At 38.0% G+C, this 24,407-nt stretch overlaps 2 protein-coding genes across 4 annotated transcripts; one reads left to right on the forward strand and one right to left on the reverse strand.

The window, feature by feature from the left end:
- The first annotated feature begins 555 nt into the window (after window positions 1-555).
- aqp10a (aquaporin 10a) lies at window positions 556-24,155 on the forward strand. Its single transcript, XM_036594138.1, has 6 exons — window positions 556-911; window positions 6,655-6,781; window positions 7,263-7,400; window positions 9,358-9,476; window positions 21,896-22,113; window positions 23,460-24,155. Exons 1-6 carry the CDS (start codon window positions 801-803, stop codon window positions 23,662-23,664), a joined length of 918 nt encoding a protein of 305 aa, XP_036450031.1. The 5' UTR covers window positions 556-800; the 3' UTR covers window positions 23,665-24,155.
- LOC118824142 lies at window positions 11,858-21,501 on the reverse strand. 3 transcript variants are annotated; one of them, XM_036594110.1, is made up of 4 exons: window positions 20,995-21,500; window positions 17,872-18,081; window positions 15,886-16,095; window positions 11,858-13,668 (listed from the first exon to the last, which is right to left on the reverse strand). In XM_036594110.1, exons 1-4 carry the CDS (start codon window positions 21,236-21,238, stop codon window positions 12,350-12,352), a joined length of 1,983 nt encoding a protein of 660 aa, XP_036450003.1. In that variant the 5' UTR covers window positions 21,239-21,500; the 3' UTR covers window positions 11,858-12,349. The 3 variants fall into 3 exon arrangements, with proteins under 3 accessions (XP_036450003.1, XP_036450011.1, XP_036450018.1); XM_036594118.1 differs by lacking the exon at window positions 20,995-21,500 and adding an exon at window positions 20,222-20,609; XM_036594125.1 differs by lacking the exon at window positions 15,886-16,095 and having other exon boundaries at window positions 20,995-21,501.
- Window positions 24,156-24,407: the final 252 nt, after the last annotated feature.

Raw genomic sequence — 24,407 nt, forward strand, 5'->3', positions numbered from 1 at the left:
TTTGTAGGAAGCGGTCATTTTAGATGTGGTCAGAATGATGAACAGTGCTGATGTTTCTAAGAAGACTAGATCACTGAGAATGAAGTTCTAATAAAATTAACATCCAGAATGCCTCATATTTGAAAACTGAACAAATCTCAGGCAAAGAATTGATCAAAAAATGACTGTTATTATATAAGTACTGTATATTATGTATCATTTAATAACTTTTTGGCGTTTCCAAAAAACAAACATCGCAAAATACCTTCTAGCGTCTAGCTTGTAGTGTTTCAGTCCACACTGTACAAGTTAAAACCTAATAAGGTGACAGTTAATATGAATGGGAGAAGAGCTATCTGAGAGTTCTGGTAGTATCAGAACTAATTTAAACAGGGTTGTATGCACTTTACTTAATGAGCAGCATGTGGAATGTTTGCTATCTGTCTGTTTTATGGCCTGTGGAATCCTCCAGTGTCAGCCTAACCTCATCATAAAGATAATTAATCAATAACTATATGACATGGTAATGTTCTCTGAACTGTTTTACGGAGGCTAATCACTAATACAGATGATTACAGAACAGTACGGTTATCAGCGCAGATGCTCATCATCTCCGTCTCCTTCTCTCTCTCTCTCTCTCTCTCTCTGTAATGAGTATTAATGATTTTATATTTAGAATATAAATAGAGGCCAAAGTGTAATGAATCATATCAGATAATGTCAGTGGTCAAGCTGCAGTTTGCTGCGGTTTGCTAGAAGCTGCAGAGTGAGTGGTCTCAGAGCATTTTGGAAGATCAAATCCAGCAGGTACAGTCCCCAACATGAAGAACAGCATGATGACCAAGGCTAAGAAGCTGATCATGAGGATGAAGATAAAGAACGAGTTGGCCAGGCAATGTCTGGGCGAGATCATTGGCACCTTCGTTCTTCTGGTGAGGTTTCATGTAATTTTTCTGAACATTTTTGGAATAAATTAATCATAACTAGCTTCCAGCAAAATGCAGGTAATGCTGGGTCAATTATGAGCATTAATAAGCAGTATTATCAGCATTATAATCAGCAACTTCTTAGACCACAGTCTCCATCAGGACAAAACTTTGTATGTCCAGTTTTGTCGTTTTTTTTGTTTGTTTGTTTGTTTGTCTGACATAAATTGATCATTCCGCCTGCCTTTTATATTGTGTTAGAACATGATAAGTGGACGAACAGAAATGGCCCATAACTTATGAACAGTTGCATTAGCTGCATTGACTTACATTAAAACATTTTTGCCTTCTCCTGGAAAGTTACTACTTCGGAGATACATATTTTTCTTTAGAATGTCGTATGCAAAGCTTTTAACACCCTGGGTCAAATTACATGTAAGTACAAATAAGTGACCACATCCTCTACAGGGAACAAAGTTAAATATGGCATTTTCTGCCAATTTTAATGCTTTTTTTTCAATTTACTTGCTGAGTTTAATATATTAGGCAAAAAGAAAACATAAAATGTGCCATAACTTTTGCACAGGGAACATTTTATATATATATATATTTTTTCTAACATGTTAAATTCAGCAAATAAGCAGCATTTTGGGCATGCAAAAGTGTGTTCTCTGTAATCATGTCATTTGGACAGGGGATGGGATGCCTAAACTTTTGCATACTCCTGTATTGTGCATATATATATATATATATATATATATATATATATATAAATATATATATATATATATATATATATATATATATATATATATATATATATCCAAAATAACTTTACAGGAGAAGGAAAAAACCTACTTTACTTTAAATGTAAGTCAATGGAACCAGATCTTTTTTCCCAAGTTATTTTGGGCCATTTCTTTTGCTCCATTATTCATTTTCAAATGATGTCAAAAACTGAAAAATGAGCAGTGAGATATATATATATATATATATATATATATATATATATATATATATATATATATATATATATATATACACAATATGTTATTAAAGTATTTGTTAGAAGAATACAGTTCCATTAGCAACACCAAATTTAATTATTTCATTATTTCACTGAATGAGCAACTAATCCAGGTATTGGACGGTAACTGTAAACACTGGACTGGCATAAGATGGTCCTCTTTAACGGTAGTATATATATTTAGAAGTGGTGCTAATGCTAATGCTACTTTCTTTAAGACCGGATTCCTGAGGCGGTCTGCGGAAGACGTGGTGTTGTGTATTAATAACAATTATATTTTGAGTGCATTTCTTGAAAGACGTAGAAAATTGCTTTAGGTTGTGCTGCTCCAAATGACACTGACTGACTTAATTGCTTCACAAAGCTTTTTAGCATATGGTACGGCCAGCGATGGATGTAGTGATTCTGGGGCTCTAGGCAGAAATGGGGCCCCTGGGTGCCCCTGAATGTAGTTCTGGGCCCCTAGTGGTACAACCGTGCAGACCAATGCAAAAATCATATGTTGACAAGTCAAATAATCTCACATGAAATCGTTTCCATATGTGGACTGTATGGACTGAGGAGTGAATGGTAGGTTTTGCAGCTTTAACAATGTTTACAAACTAAAATAATCTCTTTTATTTTCAAAAACGAAGGGAAATTTAATTTTCCATCATATGGAAAATTCTACACAATTCTTTACTTGTTTTAAGTAATTCTATTAAGTGAAATGATCACTATACAGGCAGATAATTTTACTTGTTTTAATAAATATGCTTGAAACAAGCAGAATTATCGGCCAATATAGTGAGATAATTTCACTTAATAAAATGACTAAAATAATAACACAATAAATAAATAATAATAGCAATTGCAAATAACTATTTTTAAAATGTCTATACATTTCTGAATAGGTTATTTAACATCAACTCATACATATTCCATTGGCCAACTGATGACAAATGTAAGATGAAATACTATTCTGGGGTTTCAGTTTCGTTTAAAAAAAAGTTATTAAATAGAAAAAAAAAATCTGATAATTAGCAATTAGTAATCTGAGTTCTTTGGAATATTGCTACAATGTCCTTGGCTCTGTGCACATTAGTAGCCCACTGATTAGAAAATTGTGCTTATCCTATTCAGAGTTCAGAGGATCATTAACCTCACATGACTGTGCCTTATGAAACAGAAATGACCCCACCGGGACAGGAAAACACAACTACTCTGACACTGCAGCACCTTTGGCTGGAAATATGCTTCTTTGCCAGAATTTGAAGCTACAGTTCAGACTACATTCTACATTCTCAAAGTTTTTTTAGGTATAGCAGCATTTAGTTGCAGTAAAAAACCCCAAAGTTTGGCAATACTTGTATGCATACATGTGTATGACTTTATCACGTTATCTGCAGCATCGTGCTGAGAGAGCAACTTGTGCAACTTGTGCAACTGAACACATGCTGTAATATAGAGCACCTAATGACTGCTTTGCATGCAATTTCTTTTTTAGACATGACTATATGACCTTATGACTATATGACACTACTATGCACAAGTTTGAAGTCACTTTTGTGTTATTTTAGATGTTTTTTGAGGAAAGAAAAGAGTTGGGCAGGTATGTGAAATGCTAAAAACACAAAAGTAGGCCTCGCGATTAAAAGACTTGTTTTACATTGAAAACAGTACATTGGTATTTGATGCTTTACCTTATGAATGTTATTTTTTTCTGGCCACATACAGTAATTTCAAATTTAATGCCTGGGTTGCATCACCTTTTCTTTAAGCAACACTTTGTTTGGGGCCTGAAGACACCAACTGATCCAGTTTTGAAAGCGGAATTTTCTTCAGTTGCGCAGCGCTGCATGGAGCCTTGCGTCACGCGTTTGCAATGGAAGACAGTTCTGAACTGCAGGGAGGCTAGTTTAACACCCACACCAAGCCAGTGGTGTCCAAAATGAACGGGTTAAGATGGAGCATTTGAGCAAAATCATAGTTTATAAACGCTTAAACATTTTTAATATAAAAGAATGCAATCATTTCCTGAACACAGAACAGCATAAAACATTTTAACACTGCTGTTATATTATTTTCATTTTTAGGCGTTCAGCTTCATCTACTCCCATTCATTGATGACTCACTTGCAGGTGCCCTCTGGCATTGTACAGTCATGTTTTTGATATAACAGGGGAAATAAGAAGTGGCCAGGCTCTTCTTAAACCGGCTCCGACCTATCTTCTGATTACACAGCCATGTGCAACATGCTGTCGTGCTGAAAAAATAAAAACATGGACGTGCCTGAAAAAGACGGCAACTAGAAGGTAACATTTGTTGCTCCAAAATGTGTCTTTCAGCGTTAACGGTGCCTTCACAAATGTGCAAGTTACCCACTAATACACTCCCATATTATGACACGCCCTGGCTTTTAAACTTTATGCTGATAACAGTCGGGTTTACGGATTGTTTCCCTAAACAGTCTGAAAGGTTACTAGTCAGATCACAGACTTTACACTTTGTAACAGTCCATTTCAGAGGCAAAAATTCTAATGAAACAATCTGCTGTTTCATTTCTGTTTATCAAAAATACAGACAGCTAGTTAGGCTAACAAGCTAACAGGCTCCTCTAAAAATCCTCACAGGCTTTAAATTGAAATATTCATTTACATTTACATTTACCTTTACAGCATTTAGCAGACGCTCTTATCCAGAGCGACTTACAAAAAGCGCTTTGTCTATCCAGAGAAAGTATCTTTGCTAGTCATAAATAGGTTAGAGAGAAAGTCAGTCCTGAGCTCAGATACTGCTAGAATCAGAAAGTCATTAGTGACACCTAGAGAAAAAGGAACAGAGTTAAACACAGAGCAGTGCCATACAATACAATACAATACGTAAGTGCAGTACATTACATTACAATCAATACCTAATTCAGTATTCACTAAAGTATTCAGTATTCACTAAAGTATTCAGTATTCACTAAAGTATTCACTGAAAACTTTCAATATACAAGGTAAAAATGTTTCATGCCATGTTTTCCAATCTCCAAAAGCCAGTGGGAGAGTGAATGTGCCACTTGGCGCTAATATGACACTGAATAGCCCACAGAGACTGAATGCTAGTAAGCTAAAGTTAGCATTGCAGTATTAATCATCAGATACTTTAGAAAGAAAAACGTTAATACGTGAAATTGTGCTACATAATGACGTATATAACAAAAAGTTCATGAACTCACCTGAATATCCCATGTTTGATTTTATGTTAGTGCAGGTTGTGCTAGGTAAACTAGCATGCTATTAGATGGATAGCTAGTGTTAGTTAGCTAGGCTAGTGCTAACTAACTGTACCTCTATGAACTTGCTGTATCTACTCTGGTCTAAAGATATGCAGTGCAGCTGGCTCTTCTTCACATTGAAATAATGGAAAACTGATAAGCGAAATCAAATTGCAGGGAGACGATGATCCTTTACTGTGACTGCAAAGTACTTTTGGCTCCTAGTTTTACAGAAAAACTGTATATTTGAAATATTTATTACAATACTGTTACAGTAATATTACACCAGCCGTACAATATGGTGTTAGATACATTTATCTCCCTGTACTGTAAATGTTTTCCCAAATTTCAACATGGCATGCTGTGTAAAACTGTAAAACACAGAAAGTATCATACAGGCTTGAACACAGAACATTACTGTAGTATATATAGAAATTCTTTACAGTGTAGTTGAGAATGAACAGATATTAATGTATGGTAAAAAAAAATCCATCTAAAAGCAGCTTTTGTTGGTAGCTAGTTTCAGATGCTCTCAACTGGTCTTATGTAGTTTAGGTGGATGACAAGCTGGACATCCAGCTGGACTAAACAAAAACGTACCATTTGCTGGTCAACCATCTGATTAGGTTGATAGATCAAATTAGCTGGTTGACCAGCATAGGGTTGGTTCCTTTGAGTTTGATGGGTCATGTTGGTCAAACTCGTCAACCAGCTAGGTCATGCTGATCAACCAACTTGGTCATGCTGGCCGACCAGCTTGGTCATGTTGGTCGACCAACTTGGTCAAGCTGGTCATACAGGTCGACAAACTTGGTCATGTTGGTCATGCATGTTGACCAACTTGGTCATGCCAGTCATCGTGGTTAACCGAATTGGTCTTTCTAGTCAACTAGTTTGGTCATGCTAGTCGACGAACTTGGTCATGTTGGTCAACCAACTTGGTTTTGCTGGTCAACTAGCTTGGTCAAGCTGGTCGACAAGCTTGGTCATGCTGGTTATGTTGGTTGACCAACTTGGCCATGCTGGTCGCCTGGTCAACAAGCTTGGACATGCTGGTGATACTGGTCAACCAACTTGGTCATGCTGGTCAACTAGCTTGGTCATGTTGGTTAACCAGCTTGGTCATGCTGGTCATGCTGGTTGACCAACTTGTCCAACTTGGTCATGTTGGTCATGCTGGTCAACTAGTTTGATCATGCTGGTCATGCAGATCAAACTAAAAAAAAAATGCATACCTTATGCTGGTCAACCAGCCAAGCTTGTCTACCAGGTTAACTAGCCTGAAGTGACCAAGCTGTTCTTTTCAGTAGGGATGTGGTATTAAATGGCCTTTAATGTTCAGCTTCACTGTGAAACTTCTTTTTTTTCAACTCATTCATTATAAAATATACTGTTCGGTATTACATGATGAACTACTGTTAACTGAGGTACGTAAAAGGTTTTGTTCATTCTCATGTCGACCTCTTGCCTCCCTGCTCCAGCTATTTGGCTGTTCTGGTGCAGCACAGGTGAAGACCGGGCGCGATATGAAGGGTCAGTTCCTGTCAGCTAACCTGAGCTTCGCTGTGGGGGTCATGTCTGCCATGTACCTCTGCATGGGAGTGTCAGGTAAGTAAAAAAAGATCCAAGATTTTAGGAATAGTAGTAGATTTTAGACATTATAATGTACAAACATTGTATCATTTTGGAGCTGCAGGTAATTTTAATGTACAAATGTTTCACTTTAAACAGTAGTACAAGTTTTATTACTAAGAATTTTAACTGTCCACATTAAAAAGCTCACTATCTAAGGGCTTTATAACTCACAGATGTCTATCTCAGCTTATAAAGATAATTAATAACTAACGTGGCATGGTCATGTTGTATAATCACTAATTAGTACACATTTATGATAGTTCTCTCTGGTTATCAGGGCAATTTATCATCATCATCATATCATTAATCACTCTCTCTGCATCATTATATCACCATTAATACCAGCTTAATATAGGCCAAAGTGTAATGAGATCATGTCAGCAGCCAACTAGCTCATCTGGAAAGTTAATTTATGTGTTTAATAGTGTTGCTGGCTTCTCTCGCTCTCTCTCAGGAGCTCATCTGAACCCTGCAGTGTCTCTGAGCTTCTGTGTGTTGGGTGATCTTCCATGGAAAAAGCTTCTGCCTTACTCTCTGTCTCAGGTGCTGGGGGCCTACCTGGCCTCCGCAGTCGTCTTTGTCATGTACTACGGTGAGGTCACAGGGAGCAGATCACAGAGATACTATTAGTAGACACTACTATTCTAAAGTTTAGTATCACCATTTAAAAGTTCATTCAACATTCAAAAGTTTCAAATCAGTTCAAAAGTTTCAAATCACCAAAAGTTTGGAATCACAGTTCAATGCTTAGAATAAGCGTTCAGAAGTTTACAATCACCCATTAAAAGTGTAGAATTAGTGATCAAAGTAAATTACTTTTCAAACGTTTAGAATCACCATGGTTTTAAATCAGCGCTCAAATATCGGATCACAAATTCAGAACCTCAAAGCACAAGTTTCAAACTTTAGAATCACCACTTAAAAGTTTTAAAGCACTTTTGAATCAAAAGCTCAGAATCATTCTTTGAAAGTTTAAAATCACTGTTTAAAAGTGTCGGGTATTTTGCACTGTAACTACTTTGTAACAGCTAAAACACAAGCATTTTAGAGTACCCATTCAAAAGCTTAAAATCACCTCTCAAAAGTTTGGAATCACCATTCTAAAGTTTAAAATCACTACTCAGATGTTTGGAATGACTGTTCAAAAGTTTATAATCACTGTTCAAAAAGGTAGAATCACCATTCAATCACCATTCATTCCATTGTTCAAAAATTCAGAATCACCAATTAAAAATTTTGAAATAATTGTTAAAATATTCAGGAACAATTCCAAAGTTTGGAATCATTGTTTAGAAGTTTAGAATCACCATTCAAAAGTTTAGAATCGCCATTCAAAAGTTTAGAATCATTGTTTGTAAGTTTAGAATCACCATTCAAAAGTTTAGAATCATCGTTTGGAAGTTTAGAATCACCATTCAAAAGTTTAGAATCAAAATTCAAAAGTTTGGAAGTTTAGAATCACCATTCAAAAGTTTAGAATCAAAATTCAAAACTTTAGAATTATTGTTCAAAAGTTCAGAATCACAGTTCAAAAGTTTAGAATCACCATTCAAAAGTTTAGAATCACAGTTCAAAAGTTTAGAATCACCATTTAAAAGCTTAGAATCATTGTTCAGAAGATTAGTCACCCTTCAAACGTTTAGAATTATTGTTCAAAAGTTCAGAATCACCATTCAAAAGTTTAGAATCACCATTTAAAAGTTTAGAATCATTGTTCAAAAGTTTAGAATCACTATTTAAAAGTTTAGAACTAGTGTTCAAAAGTTTCTAATCACCATTCAAAAGTTTAGAAATATAGATCAAAAGTTTCTAATCAGTGTTCAAAAGTTTCTAATCGCCATTCAAAAGTTTAGAAATATAGATCAAAAGTTCAGAAACTTTGTTCAAACGCTAATGAACACTGTTGAAAAGTTTATAATCACTCTTAAAAAATTCAGAATCACTGTTCAATGGTTTAGAATTACCACTCAAAAGTTGGAAAACATAATTTAAAGGTTTAGAATTACCATTTAAAATTTTAGAATCACTGTCCAAAAACCTAATCTGGTGTACGAGTCAAACATTCAAGCTTGTACCACTGATAAATCTATAAAATTAGTCTCCTAAGACAGTTCTGTGCAACTGCACAGGTTTCATATAGTAAGTAGGACACAATGTTAAGAAATGTCTGTCCACATCATGAACAGAGCTGCAGATAATCCTAAATTAAAACCACTGAAAATAAATAATTACAGTATACTGTTCATCATTTAACTTGTTGCTGCAAAAAATGAAATTTTAAAGCATCTAAAATACATTTGTGTATATTTTACAATACTTCAGCCTGTTATGTGTAAATTACTGAATCAATTAACCAAAATTATAAATATTGTATTTCAAACTTTTGAACGGTGGTCTTCTTATTACTATCATGTGTCACAAAGTATACTATACTTTATCTAGATAGCTAATTTACCAATACAGCAGCAGTAGCAGATACACCCATTACACAATGTTTGAAAGAAAAGATTAGTTCACTTTCAGCATCTCTGCTTAATCCTCTCCTCTAGATGCTATAATGAACTACAGCGGTGGAGTTCTGACTGCGTTCGGCCCAAACGAAACTGCTTCCATCTTTGCCACGTACCCCACTGAAGGAGTGTCCCTGCAGACCAACATCTTTGACCAGGTCAGTACCTGAGAGGACCGGAGAAACCGTCACATCAGGATCATGCAATGCATTGGCTTTTTGAGGACTGACCCCTGGCCATAATTGACTTTGGGCCAGATTCACTAAAGCTTTGAAAAGAAAAACTTACGGTGCCAAACACTGTCCAGAAGATTATTCTTCTTAAATGTAATTCTCAAAAACTTCCACAGAAAAATCTGATTTTCCACCAAAATCAAGCACTTCCAAAATCGATGGGGTCAAGTATCTAAAAAGAAGTCTTCAATAGATTCTAATTGAGTCTGATAGAAGGAATGATTTTGGGTAAGACAGAGTTTTATTACGTGTGAGCAACATTAGCCTCGTAGCTCCTGTGCAAAACTAAAGAAGAAAACTTCAGACACCAAACATGTCTTGCTGACCAAGTACATTTGGGTTTAGGGGAAAACAGTGTAAACTTGTTCTAACACCTTAAAATCCCAGGCTTATTATTCAGCAACTACAGGGACTTCAGTGCAACCTGGCTGAGCTATTCGTAGGTTATAGCAGTGTTTAATACAACTTTGAGCAATTTAAAGGTTAAAAAGTTTTGCATAATTCACTGTTTGACATGTGAACAGTTAATCAGAGTGGTCTGATATAAAATGGTTAATTGTGGAGAAACTCACTCACTCAGATTTGTTTACAGTGGTGGTGAACGGAAAGAGGGGTTACAATGTCTACAACACAAATACAGCCATTTCATTTACTGTCCAAAACCACCAGTGAACCTACATGTGTCTTCTGAGTTTTTATCTGTAGCGTTGATGATGGTAAAATAGTGATAAATCAACAAAAACTACGTTTTGTTTGGGGACTGTTTGCTCTGAATGTACCTCTCCGCCACAAATGGATTTTGAAAATATGTTGATAATGCTTACGACAATAGTTCTTAAAACAATGCCTCAGGCTTATGGTAACGTATTCATAACCATTTCATATAATAACTTTCTGTGATGTTGTTGTCTGGTTCCTATCCCCACCACTGTGAGCAACTGTGACTCAAAGCACATGTTTTAATGATGTAAATATGGGGGGGTCCTCTAAGCTCTCAAATCTCAATTATTTTCTTTAATGAGCCTTTATGTTATTTATTATGTAACTTTAGCCAATGAATGCTGGCCTTTTGCAGACTAACATCACATTAGCCTATTACAGCTTATGACATAACACTTTATTTATAATGACTCTATTTCATTTTTCTCAGCACCTAAGAAAAATCAAACAAACATTCATAAAACTTGGCCTAAAAATGACATCAAACTTGTAATGTGTGTAATAAGCCAGTTACTGGCCTGAGGCCCCGCCCACAGATAGAGAACTATTTGTCTTGATACAGATACTATAAACTTCTGCATTTGTTAAATCCAATAACAACAAACCACATTTTAAAAAAGTTGTGCACTTTATTAAAGCAAATTGCGAATAAAATTACTCAATGTAATTCATTCGTTATGTCCACCATCACAGTGTAGGGGACGTGTTGTAGTTAGTGCACACCTCCTCGATCTCACATGGAGGCATCAAAATTTCCCCCTTTCTTTCCTGAAGATTTCTGCATAATTCAAAGGTTGAGATGTAAACTAAGTCAATCACTGTGGTTTGATGTGAAATGGTTTACTACTGACAAACTTAAGACTCTTTACAGTGGTGGTGATAGGAACCAATACAACAATACAAATTTGGCCATTGTACTAACCGCCCAACACCAACAGTGAACATACCTGGTTTTATATGTGACGTTGAAATGGTAGAATAATAGTATATCTGGGGTTAAAAGTTTTCTTTGCCTTACAACACCCTGCATGTATCTCTCAACCACAAGTGGATTTTAATAAATATCATGTCATTATTTTCTTATGCTGTGTTCACATGTTAGCAGTAGATGGACGATGGCTAACCGGATATTCCATTGTTTTCAATGGAGTCGTGACAGAATATTTTGCCACCATTCTGCAGACGGCAGCGGTGAGCGGAATGTTCCATGAACAGTTTAATTTTCCCTGCTTTTGCCGTTGACTGGAGTAGTGAAATAAACTGGGTGTTGACTTAACCCTTGTGTGGTGTTCAGGTCTGTGGGGCCCATTTTCAATGTTTACCAAAAGAAAACATTATGTGATTTATTATTATTTCAACCTCAGATTCTTGGCCTTTGATCATTTTCTGTGAAGAACATATAAAATAACCCATTTTCAGTGTCTTCACTCTGTTCACCCCCACACATTTATATTACACATGTGGTGTTGGGTGAACCTGCGGGGAATAAAAGTGTGGAGGTGCTGTGTCCTTCACTCTGTTCTCCTCCTTCATGACCTGCTGTTAGTGTGTGTGTGTGTGTGTATGTGAGGGTGGACAACATGGCCATGCTGCTGACTGGCTACAGCTGCTAAAGGAGAACCCTACTCTGGCCACTTGTGATATTTTAAACATCTGGTATTTTTACATAAATAGTTATGGCTGTACCGATTTAAAGAAACTATAATGTTGTGGGTCCACCGGACCACTGAGAAACAAACACATCAACACCACACAAGGGTTAAATCAACAAAATGCACCGCTAAAGCTCTTTTTTTTGTAACACAGTCCCCATGCCAACATTTGTGTGGCTTCGTGCCATTGGCCACGTGCAGAGTGACTTTTTTTAAACACAAACATGTGAACGCACCTTTAGAGGGAAGCTCCTCAGACGTCTGGTTCCTATCACCACCAGTGTAAACAATTCTTACACTGAGTTTCTCTCAAACAGTGCATTTCATATCAAAACACTTGGGATGATTCCGTCTCAATGCATTTATGCATAAATGCTGAACAGTCTGTGGACGTGCATGTTATTGAAGCAAGTTGCTAAATGTAATTTATTCATCGTGTCCGTCATCACACTTTACAACCACGCTGGGAAATACGTTCGCGAGAGCACAGCACACGCTGATGATTTTATCGAGCAGTGTTACCTCCTCTCCCTCACATGGACGCACCAAACTGTTAGGAACTGCCTTGTTTAACACGGCGTACTTATCCCGTATACTGCCCATCACTCTTTCCAAGCGGACTCTGAGGTGAGCTATTTGACGAGTTTCTTCCACATCCTTCACATCCAGCTGCCTCTGTCCTTTTGTGAATGCAGGATCTTTCACTTCAGCACACATCATTCCCACACTGTCCTCAATGTCAAAACCATGATCAGCCAACACCAAATCGCCAGGTGACAGTTTGTCCAGTAGGCCGCTGTTTTCCGCTACATGCTTGTCACTGCAGCAGCCTCCAAATCCCTTGGAAACGAATGAAATAGCTCCAGCTGGTGTAAAGCCAATGAGGTACTTTACTGTGCGATTGTGTCGGTTGTGGGAAAACGACTGTGCTCTGGCTTTCGGACTGGACGGCCCTTCGATTTCTACTTCAAAACAGTCCAAAATAATCGCAGCACGGTCCCCAAACGAGTCAATGAACTTAGGGGGCATAGTGGCCAGCAAACACTGTCGCTCTGGCCAGTCTATTAGAGGGCCAAGTTGTGCATACAGGACGTCCATAGTGTCAACAAACGTGGTGGAAACAGTCTTTAAGTCTGTGTGGAAAAGGTCAGCAATGAGCTGGATCGGTAGATCTAGTCTCAGACGCATGAGGGTTAAGAAAAGCATCTGAAATGGTGACAACATTTTATTCATTTGTGGTAGAAAGGGCCGAATGTGGTTTAGCACGTCCATCAAAACAGCAAAGCTTGTAAGGCCAGTGTAGTACATGACTTTAACATCATCAGCTTTCAAAAACTCTTCACTCATCTTTCTCTCGTCGAGCTCTCGCCTCAGCTCCCTGTTTTCTTCCAACAGCCTGTTGACTTCAGCACGCATGCATTCGCAAAAATCACAATCGGCCTCGGTTTTAATCAACACGGGGCTGATTTCAGCGCAAGGATCACATTCTGTCTCCAACTTGACTGCAGGCTCGCTGATGTCAGTCCCACCTTCTGCAGCCCATGTGTCTCCGGTGTCTCCCTGTGCGATCTGGGTTGTGTCCTTCTCTGCAGTCTTCTTCTTCTTCTTTGGAGTCTTTCTTGGATTTTTTCTTCTTGTCTGGTGTGCAGGACGCTTTGTCTTCGTTGCCTTGACTTCACCGTGGCCCAGATGTAACAATGATGTCCAGTCTGTTTGTGATTCTGACTTTCCATATGTGGGATTTCCTGTAAACATAAAAAGGAATTTATGTTGTAAGCTGTGCAATAACAGTGGTCTTACATGCTTATAGCAAGTCGCTCTGCACGTGATGCTGCACCTTAAATCTTGGCCTAATTCCACATGCAAATCCACTACAATACAATAAAGATTTTCACATGAAAACTATGATTATAAACTGAGAGACTTGTTTCAATGTAAGTTGAATAAGAATGAATAAAAGAAACCCATAATAAACCAAAATAATACACATCAAAACATTTTCCACCTTCAATGTGAAACTGCAACCTACAAATTAAAGTGAAAAACAATCAGAAACATATCAAGGCAAAACTTCATTTGTGGTCAATCAGAGTCACTTTGATTGAGTGGGGTGTATATTAGCTACTATTTCACATTAGTCTGAAAGTGAGTGGTTATTATGGTTTTTTTTTCTTTTTTTTCACATTACAGGTGGAAAATGTTCTGATATAATTTACGTTGGTATTTTACAGGGGCATGTAGACTTTATAAATCCACTGCATGTAATATAATATAAAATACATATGTATGTATCGTCACGGTCAGGTCAAAACCTCGATTCTCTAAAATGGTAACTTCACAGGATAAAAAAAAAAACCTTCTTAACCATGAATGGGAGCTAAGAGAATCCATTCTTTGTAGTATAAGGAAAGCCTGAACAAAGCACTGCTGTTTCCTGAATTCCCTGCCACAAAGCACCTGATCCAGTATTTAATTACCTGATGAGCAGTAAAAAAATCTGGATCAGCAAAGCTACGTTCACATTACCAGGTTGAAGTGGCACAAATCCGATTTTTGCCCTAATGTGACTCAGATCTGATGTTCTCAGAGCTGTTTGGACACACAAATCTGATCTTTTCAAATCCAACCTGAGCCACTTTCATATGTGGTCCTAGATCGGATACTTATCTGATATGTGGCCATGCGACCTTAATGTGACGCTCAGATCGGAATTAATGTACTTTTTTCCACTGCGCGTGACCATCATTCAGCGTTACCATGGCAGCAGCGCCGAACAGAAGTTAAAGCCTGTAAATGGTGGAAAAGCAGCTCATCTCACCTTTTTCTCCTTCGTCTGGCTCTAATAATGAAGCTGAGAGCTGATCAGAGTTAATGATCTTCGTTCTGCTCGTTAGTTTGTGCTGATGATGCACGTGATTCATTCACGTGACGTTACTGAGTAGGATGTGCTCATGCGGGTCATTTCAGGACGCTGGTTTGTTCACATTAATGACAGATTTGAATCCTAAACGAGTGTGAACCATCGTGTCAGAGAGATCGGATTTGAGCAAAAAATCTGATTTGAGTAATGAGGCTTGTAATGTGAACGTAGCCCAAGAGAGAAAAAACAGGGCACTATGTGAATAATGCTGAAAAATTAAAATTGCATTTTAGCAATATTTACAAACACCACCTCAAACTTGTGCAGATACATCTTCTCTTTGTTTGTTGTCATTGTCTTAATCACTTAATGTGTTAGAAATTAAGCAAGCTCATATATTTACTCAGACAATTGCTATATTTGCTCCACAACACAGACTAAGCGTAGATATGTGCCTGACTTTTTTTTTTTTAATAAATTCTGAAATAAAGGCAACAAAGCCAGAACACAAGTGAATTATAATAAGTGACAAGTTTTTCAGTTGACTGTAAAGGCTTGCATAATAATGAAAATGTGCAAACTCTGCTTGAAAGTATTTGGGAAATGAAACCAGGATGGAAATTTGGCTTCACACCAACTTGGCTTCCAAATCAAGACATCAAGAAAAAGACAATTTGATTGGACGTGTTGATTGGCACCGATTGGATAAGTTCTTTCTGAGAACCAATCATGCATTTCTGCTCGCAATAATGTATCCAGGCATCTATAATGACCTTGTAAATACTAAATGAGTGTACACATCACAAGAGCCAAAAGGACACACACTGCTAGAATCATATTATTTAAAGGGTTTTATACAACTAACTACACTATTAAACACTGTCACAATGGCAAAAAGGAGAAATAGCTACATATTAGGGTTAATCAGTGTGAGCTGAAGTGACGTGAGCCCTGCTTACTTTCAAGCTTTAACTGGATTCATTACGCAGCCAAAGCATAAGAGATCTAGACATGAATAGTCTGCTTCCAAAAGTCAATCACCAATCAGTGTTAGTTATTAATCGTGAACAGTTCGCAACACTCGAAATCAATGCTGTCCCACCTTCTGCAGCCTGTGTGTCTCCAGTGTCTCCTGGTGCAGTCTGGGTTGTGTCCGTCTCTGCAGTCGTCTTCTTTACAGTCTTTCTCAGACGTTTTCTTTTTAACTGACTTACAGGACCCTCTGTTTCTGTTGTCTTGATTTCATCGTGGCCCAAATGTAACGATGGTGCCCAGTCTGGATGTGATTCTAGCATTCCATATGCCGGCTTCCCTGCAAACACAAAAAGAAATGGAGGTTGTAAACTGTGATAAGTTCTACATTTAGTGCACGTCACACTGCACCTGACATCTTGGTTTAATTTCCCAGCAGGCTGTGCAAATTCACTTATGCTGCGGATCAGGATATACAGTTAAGATTTTCTGGTGGTATCTCTACAATGCAAGATAAACCGTGCCAGCAATGCTGGTTCACCAGCTGAGCGGTAAATAAGTTTCCAGGATGACATTTTTTCATGTCAAAATGAAGTTAGAAAATGAGAGTGTTTATAATCTCATTTGAATTAGTAAAAAAATAAAACAATGAATGAAATAAACTAAAACAAAAACAAAAAATCATGTTCAAGGTAAAATGGCAAACTATAAATTAAAATGAAAAAATATAGGGTAAAAAAAAAGAAAAAAGAAAAGCTGTTTGAAAGTGACTGGTCGATTCTGAACGTGGACTCATTTCCATTTATAAAAGGGTGTGAACACTTATGCAAGCAGGTTCTTTTTACCTTAAAATGTTTCCCACTTTATTTTATAGGTTGAAATTTCACATTAAAGGTGGAAAAAGTTCTGACATGATTTATCTTGGTTGCATTTTTTACATCACAAAAACCTGCCATTGCTGCAGGGATGTATAATACACAGTTTATATATGTATTGTCGCAGTTGAAACAAAACCTTATATCTCCAAAATAATAACTTTATAAATGGTAAGATTAACTCTGAATGGGAGTTCATGGAATTATTATTTTTGTAAGGAATTTTAAACCATCTATATTCGTCCTTTCATCATTAAACTAAAAAATATATATATATATATATATATATATATATATAAGGAGCAGCTGGCATTTTCGAACGATGTCAAAAAATGAAAAAATACAGAAAAAAGGGATACAAAGATACAAAACGCTGCTGTTTCTTAAATTCCTTGCAACAAAACACCTGATTCAGCTCATACATGGTCTGATAATTAGCTGATAATTGATAATTAGCAGAGCTGGGCTGCATGTTTTGGGGTGAAAATAGTAGAAACATGGTTTCTACTATGAAAACAGTGGAAACCAAGGCGAACATGTTTGCATTTTTTCAGCATTCACAAAAATGGCCTCAAATATGTTCAAGTAAATATTTTATTTGTTTTGTTGTCACTGTTTTAATCATTAAACCTGTTAAAAATTAAGTAACCTCACATATTTACTCAGAATATTGCTTAATTTGCTCCACAACACAGAGCGAGGCTGTCCATAAAGAGTATTAGCAAAACCCAGAAAGCCCAATGTGGGTGAGAAGTCAATGCCGACTTGAATTCAAATCGAGACATCAAGAAAAAGTCAGGAGGCGTTGATTCGTACCAAATCGATAAGTTATCTTTGAGTCCTGATTATGCGTTATTGCCTGCGATAACATATCCAGATGTCTATAATTAGCTTGTAAATACTGAATCAGCGAACCCATAACAGGAGCTAAAAGCATGCACATCATTAGAATCATAATTATTTGGTCTGTAGAAGGGTCAGCAATATTCTGTCTTTTGTACCATTAACTGCACCATGGAACATCATCATGATTGCAAAAGTGATTAATAGCTGCATATCTGTGTTTGTTGGGGTTAATCAGTGTTAGCTTGATGTTAGCTGAAGTGACATTACCTGCATATGTAGCCAAAGCTCAACAGAGCTAGACATGATGGTCTGATTCCAAAAGTCAATCATCAGTCAGGGTTAGATGTTAATCGTGAACAATACTGAACACCCAAAATGAGTGTTGTCAGTCCCACCTTCTGCAGCCTGTGTGTCTCCAGGGTCTCCTGGTGCAGTCTGGGTTGTGTCCGTCTCTGCAGTCGTCTTCTTTACAGTCTTTCTCGGCTGTTTTCTTTTTAACTGACATGCAGGACCCTCTGTTTCCGATTCCTTGATTTCTTCATGGCCCAGATGTAACGATGGTGCCCAGTCTGGATGCGACTCTAGCATTCCATACGCCGGCTTCCCTGCAAACACAAAAAGAAATGGAGGTTGTAAACTGTGATAAGTTCCACATTTAGTGCATGTCACACTGCACCTGACATCTTGGTTTAATTCCACAGCAGACTGTGCAAATTCACTTATGCTGCAGATCAGGATATACAGTTAAGATTTCTGGCGAAATATCTGTTATGCAAGAAAAACGGACCCAGTAGTGCTGGTTCACTAGTTGAGCTATGTGTGAACAGGTTTCTGGGACGAGGGACATTTTTGTCACGTCAAAACTACGTTTACAAGATGACAGTGTTTTTCAATCTGATTCCAATGAATAAAAAACGAAAACCAAATCATGTCAGAACTTCTTCCTGTCCTTAATGTTAAACTGCATAAATAAATTAAAATAAAACATAATCAGAAACAATATAGTTTTTTTTTAAGTCACCATTTATAATACATTAATAATATATACACTTATACAAGTTTTTTTTCTTCTTATCTTAAAATATTTCTCATTTTATTTTAGAACTTGCAATTTCACATTATCAGTGGAAAAGGTTCTGAAATGATTTATCTTTTTTTTTTACATTACAAAAATTGGCATTTTTTACAGGAGTGTGTGAACTTTTTATACTGCCTGTATATAATATAATATAATATTATATATAACTGCTGTTAGAACAAAACCTTGTATCTCCAAACTGGTAACTTAACAGGAAATGGAAAAAAAAGCATTCTTAACTTTAAATAGAGTTGATGAAATTGATTATTTTTGCATGTAAAGAGCAGCTGGCATTTTTAGATGATGTTAAAATGACAAAAAAAGATTATTTAGATTTTATTTCGTTTTTTTTTTTAAACAGTTAATTAGTTCAATACTGTAATTTGCAGTAAGAAGTTATATGCTATAAATATAAAAGGGAGACCTGGATTAAACACTGCCATTTTGGATAGTTTGTAGGATATTTTGATCCTAAATCACCTTATGAGAAAATACTACCAGCATTAAAACTACAGGTAGGATATTTTAATAGCTTTATCAATAGCAGGCAGTATTACTAAGCTATGTCAGAAGTAAGTAAGGCAAAATGAACAATAAACACACAAAAGCTGTTAGAAGTACTACTTATATGAGACTAATCATACGTGCAGGCGCAGCAAGACCAACTGATGGGTAGGACAAACTGTAGGAACCGACTATGGCTTCCAAATCAAGATATAAAGATGAGGCCAGACTGATCGGAGGTATTGATCCGCACCAAATCGACACGTCATCTCTGAGTTCTGATTTCTGTTATTGTCCACGATAACACATCCAGACATCTGTATCCTAATAACCTTGTAAATACTGCATCACAGGAGCTACATACATTCACATGGCTGGATTCATACAATTATTTTGGTCTGCTAACGTTCTGGCATCCAACAGTTACCAGCATTCACTGTATAGCCAAAGCATAAGAGACCTAGACTAACAGTTTGATTCCAAAAGTCAATCAATCAATCAGTGTGAACTGTTAATCGTGAACAATTCTCAACACCTGAACAGGATCAAGGGCAAAACTTCAGAATTCATCCTTCACTTTAAGTGGAATTCCACCCATTTTTTCAGAATTTCACCATAATTAAACATTTAAGCTGTGAACCAAGTCATTCAGAGCGGTTTGATGTGAAATGCCCAATTCTATAGTATCTTACTGAGTCAGAACTGTTCACAGTGATGGTGATAGGAACCAGACGTCTGAAGAGTTTAATACAGCTCTAAAAGCTACTTCACAGCAAATAACCACATGACATTGTTATAAATACTCTGCCTGATGCCTGAGACATTATTTTACAACAGTAAAATAAGACAAGCTTTTAGCCTCAGGTTTATTTCTTTCATTCATTCTTGGTGGAGCGGTAGGTGCAGGGCGCTGCGTCATCAACATGACGTATAAAAACTCGTGTAGGTTCACTGGTGGTTCTAGATAGTAAATAAAATGGCTATTTGTGTTGTTAGACATTGTGACACCTGGTTCCCATCACCCCCACTGTAAAGATATCCTAGTCTAAAGTTACAATGAACCATCTCACATCAAAACACTCCGAGTGACTCTGTTTACATCTCCACGACTGCGCTATGTAGAAATTTCGAAAAATCGGTGGAATTCCCCTTTAGCTGTCTACCTGTGACAAAATGACGAGAGCAGACTTTGGAATATCGAGACGGCTGGAAGTTTTCCCTGTTTATTCTCTCTATCCAGAGGTTCCTCCTCCGCTGGCTCAGCTCTTCAGCCTCCGTCCCCTCACGGCGGCGGACAGCCGGGAAGCCGTGAAAGCTCACGCCGTTTTGATTGTTGTTGCTGTTGTTGCTGCAGCCATAAACCACGCAGCACACCATGGCTATATTTCATCTGTCCGGATGCTTTATTGACTAAAACAGTGCTTTATTAAATACAGACGGTGCTTTATTAACTACAGACGACGCTTTATTAACCATAAACCGTGTTTTATTAACTACAAACACGACTGTGGCTCCTGCAGCGCCGCTGCGACGACAAGTGTGGCGCCGAATCCCCACTGGCTCCCTACTCCCTATGAAGTGCACTACGTAGGGCATAACATAACGACTTTAACGTCCAAAGTGCGTACATGTCTAACAGGAATCCACCGTGGATTGAGCCAAAGGCAGCACGAGTCCACATTTAACATTAAGTTCACTGTTTTTGAGTGTAGAAATCGTCGTTTCGTAGTGCACTATATAGGGAGCAGGGAGTCATTTGAGATTCCGCCCCTCTGCGGAGCCAGTAGCCACAAGCGCGCCAACAGCTTAGAGCGTGGGCTTCTGGGATATGTAGTTTTACTGACGTGACAAGACACGAGCACAAATAGAGCGCTTTTACCCAACGCAACTCAGACTGGCTAAGAAAGCCGAATGAAAGTTTATCACTTGATGTTACCTGAGTGAAAATGGCGGGAGCAGACTCTCATGGAGGCGGAAATCTGGGAAAATGTGATGCAAGGCCGTCCTACGGCAGAAACCCAGGCTGCTCGGCGCCTCTTTGTCACGTCTGAAACTTTGCTCCCCTCGTTTTGGCGCCACGCTGGAAACCGGTAGAATGATAAACCGTGGTCTAGCTTTTTGCGGCGGCTGTCGTGGCTGCTGCTGCGGCAGCTTATAACACAGCAGTAGCTCCCCACCATGATGCCTTAGAGGCCCAGAGCAGCCTGCTGGGGTGAAAACTTGTCCACCAGCTTTGCTGCCTGCCTGTCACTGAACCTGCCAAAATGGCGGGAGACGCGTAGAACACTGCGTCATGACGTTACACGCAAGCCCTGATAGGATTGTTTTTTTGAAATCAAGGCGTTGAAAACAGTGACATCTAGTGGTTCACCCGAGTGACAGCAGCCACAATCTGAAGACTGTGGAGGAGGCACACCTACAGCATCTTGTTAATTTATTACATAAATTCACACATTTACATTATACTATATAACAACAACAACAACAACAATAATAATAATAATAATAATAATAATAATAATAACAATAGAAACAGGTGATAAAGTTAGCAGTAATAGAAGAAATTAGAGTTGATTTTGATTTTCTCCTATGATACTTAACATTTGGTAACAGCAATATAAGGGAAAAATACCTGAAAGTTAAGAGTATTCATTGAAAATCATACCAAGCAATGACAACAGAAAGATAAATACAAAAAAAAGAGGCAGAAATTTAATCAAAAGCTTAAGAAAGTCCTATTGTGGTGCAGTCCTTTCAAAATGGGAGTGCTGATTTTGACACAGAACCAATACTTCAACTTGTCTCTATACTTTTTCCACTCCTGCTTCCTTTCTCAGGTGGTTGGCACCGCCACGCTGTTGCTGTGCATCCTGCCTCTGAATGATAAGAGGAATCGGCCTGCTCCTGAGGCTCTGCTGCCCCCCATTGTGGCCGCTGTTGTTTTAGGCATAGCCATGTCCATGTCCTCCAACTGCGGCGGAGCAATAAACCCCGCCCGTGACCTGGGGCCACGCCTCTTCACTCTCACAGCCGGCTGGGGCGTTGAGGTCTTCACGTAAGTTCAAAAGTTTAGAATCATTTGTCATATTACATATTTTTTACAATCAATAACTTATGTAGATTTAAATTTGGTTTGACAAATCATGTCAAACCAAATTTTCATCACCTTTTTTAGACAACAGAGTTTGTTGTATGCAAACATTGTTAAAATTCACTTCCCAGTCCATACAGTTCCTTAAAAACAGCCCATTTTGAATTCAGTATTTATGTGATGGCTTAAAACCAACACATTTACATATGCACTATATGGCCAAAAGTATGTGGACACCTGACCATCAGAAATCTAAGTGAGCTTGTTGGACATTTCTTTCCAAGACCATTGGCATTAATATGGAGGCCACCCCCCCCCACACACACCCAGGTGTTTGTGCGAACTTGTGCCCATTCAGTCAAAAGAGCATTTGAGAGGTCGGGCACTGATGTTGGACGAGAAGGTCAGTTCCTCCCAAAGTTGTTCAGTGGGGGTGGGGTTAGAGTTCTGTGCAGACCACTAGAGATCCTCCACACCAAAGTCATCTTACATTGACTTTTTGTGGACATGGGTTTTCTAACACAGTTATGCTAGAAAAGGAAAGGGCCTTCTCTCTGTTGCCAGAGAGCACGTTTCTATTGCTTCAGAGTCCATTGACAACATGCTTTCCACCACTCAAAGCGATGCTTGGCGTTGTGCATAGTAGTCTCAGGCTTGCATTTAGTAATCATGCACTTACAGTTGTCTAGGGCAGACCTAGCAGGGCAGAAATTTCACAAACTGATTTGTAGTAAAGGTAAAGGTGGCATTATTTGACAGCCACATTTAAAGTGAGTTCTATATAGACCCATTTCATGCTTAAATGGTTCTATGCATGGTGAAATTGTTCTTCAGCTTGATGGAGAATATCGCTGCCCTCAGAACAAAACCTTGTATCTCCATTTTTGTTGTTTTTTGGTTTTTGACATAATTTGAAAATGCCTGTTACCTTTTACATTGTGTGTAAATTTTGTGATGAATGGACAAAAAGAAACAGCCCAAAATTACTTGGAAAAACGTCTGGTTCCATTGACTTACATTAAAAGTAAAGTAGGCTTTTTCCTTCTCCTGTAAAGTTACCATTTTGGAGACACAAGGTTTTGTTTCGACAACAGTGATATGTCGTATATGGTTCTATATAGAACTTTTTTGAAAATGGTTCTATATAGCACCAAAAAGGGTTCTGCTATTGTTACAAACTTGAGATTGTAGTAATAGCAGAACCCACATGGTTCTTTTCTAAAGAACGTTTGTAATAGAATAAAAGGCATAATGTTTTGAATGTATTTTGTATGTATTTGAATGTATTCCCTACCACTCCTCTCACTCAGGTGCTTCGACTACTTCTTCTGGGTGCCGCTCGTCGCACCTCTGGTTGGCGCTGTGCTGGGCTCCTTTTTCTACCAGGTCTTTATCCAGTGGCACCTTCCAGAACTTGAGCCAGAGAAGAACGGTCAAGCTGAGCTCACAGAGTCTACAGATGAGAAACCACTGGAGGAGAAGGAGGTGTTTCACATCAAAGTGGCGGCCTTGTAGTGAATACTGTAAATAGTGCACACATCTAGCCCTTGGTTATCCGTGGTAAACCAAGCAGACGTCATATTATTTCACCACTGTTTTAACCTATTTATCCTTCCATCACTGAAGACCAGGATGAGGAGGAGTTTCATCCCAGTGTCTATATCGTACTTGTTTATAGGAGTAACAGGAACCCAAATGTAACATATTTCATTCTATTTTAAACACAGTGCATCCCTCTGAGAGGTCTGAATTATTTCGGGGGGATTTCAGAGTGGGCTGTCAGTCACAAGAAGTTGTATATTGTTTCATACAGTCGTATGCAAAAGTTTTGGCGCCCCCTGTCAATTTCTATGTTCTAAGTGAACTTATCCTCTACAGAATTCCAGCGATCAGAGTTGCTGCCTAATTCAGTCGTTACAAAGTCGTTCAGTGTGCTTGGAGGTGAAATGCTCGGTTCCAGAGAAACTCACTGAGCCAGAACTCTTCACAGTGGTGGTGATAGGAACCAGACGTCTGAAGAGCGCAATGCGTCTAAAAGCTCCCTCACACAAAGTTATGACGTGAAAAGGTTACACACTGCCTGGTGCCCAAGACACTGTTTTATAAAGAGATCTTTGCCTAAAATATGTATTTGTAAGGTCATTCATGGTGGAGAGGTACATGTAGGGCATTGTAAGGCAAAATAGTCCCCATGAAAACATATTTTGTTCTGATTTATCAGAACATCATCAACATTACATATAGAAACTCAGAGGACA

The sequence above is a fragment of the Colossoma macropomum genome, unplaced genomic scaffold (assembly GCF_904425465.1).
Source record: "Colossoma macropomum unplaced genomic scaffold, Colossoma_macropomum, whole genome shotgun sequence".
Lineage (NCBI taxonomy): Eukaryota > Metazoa > Chordata > Actinopteri > Characiformes > Serrasalmidae > Colossoma > Colossoma macropomum.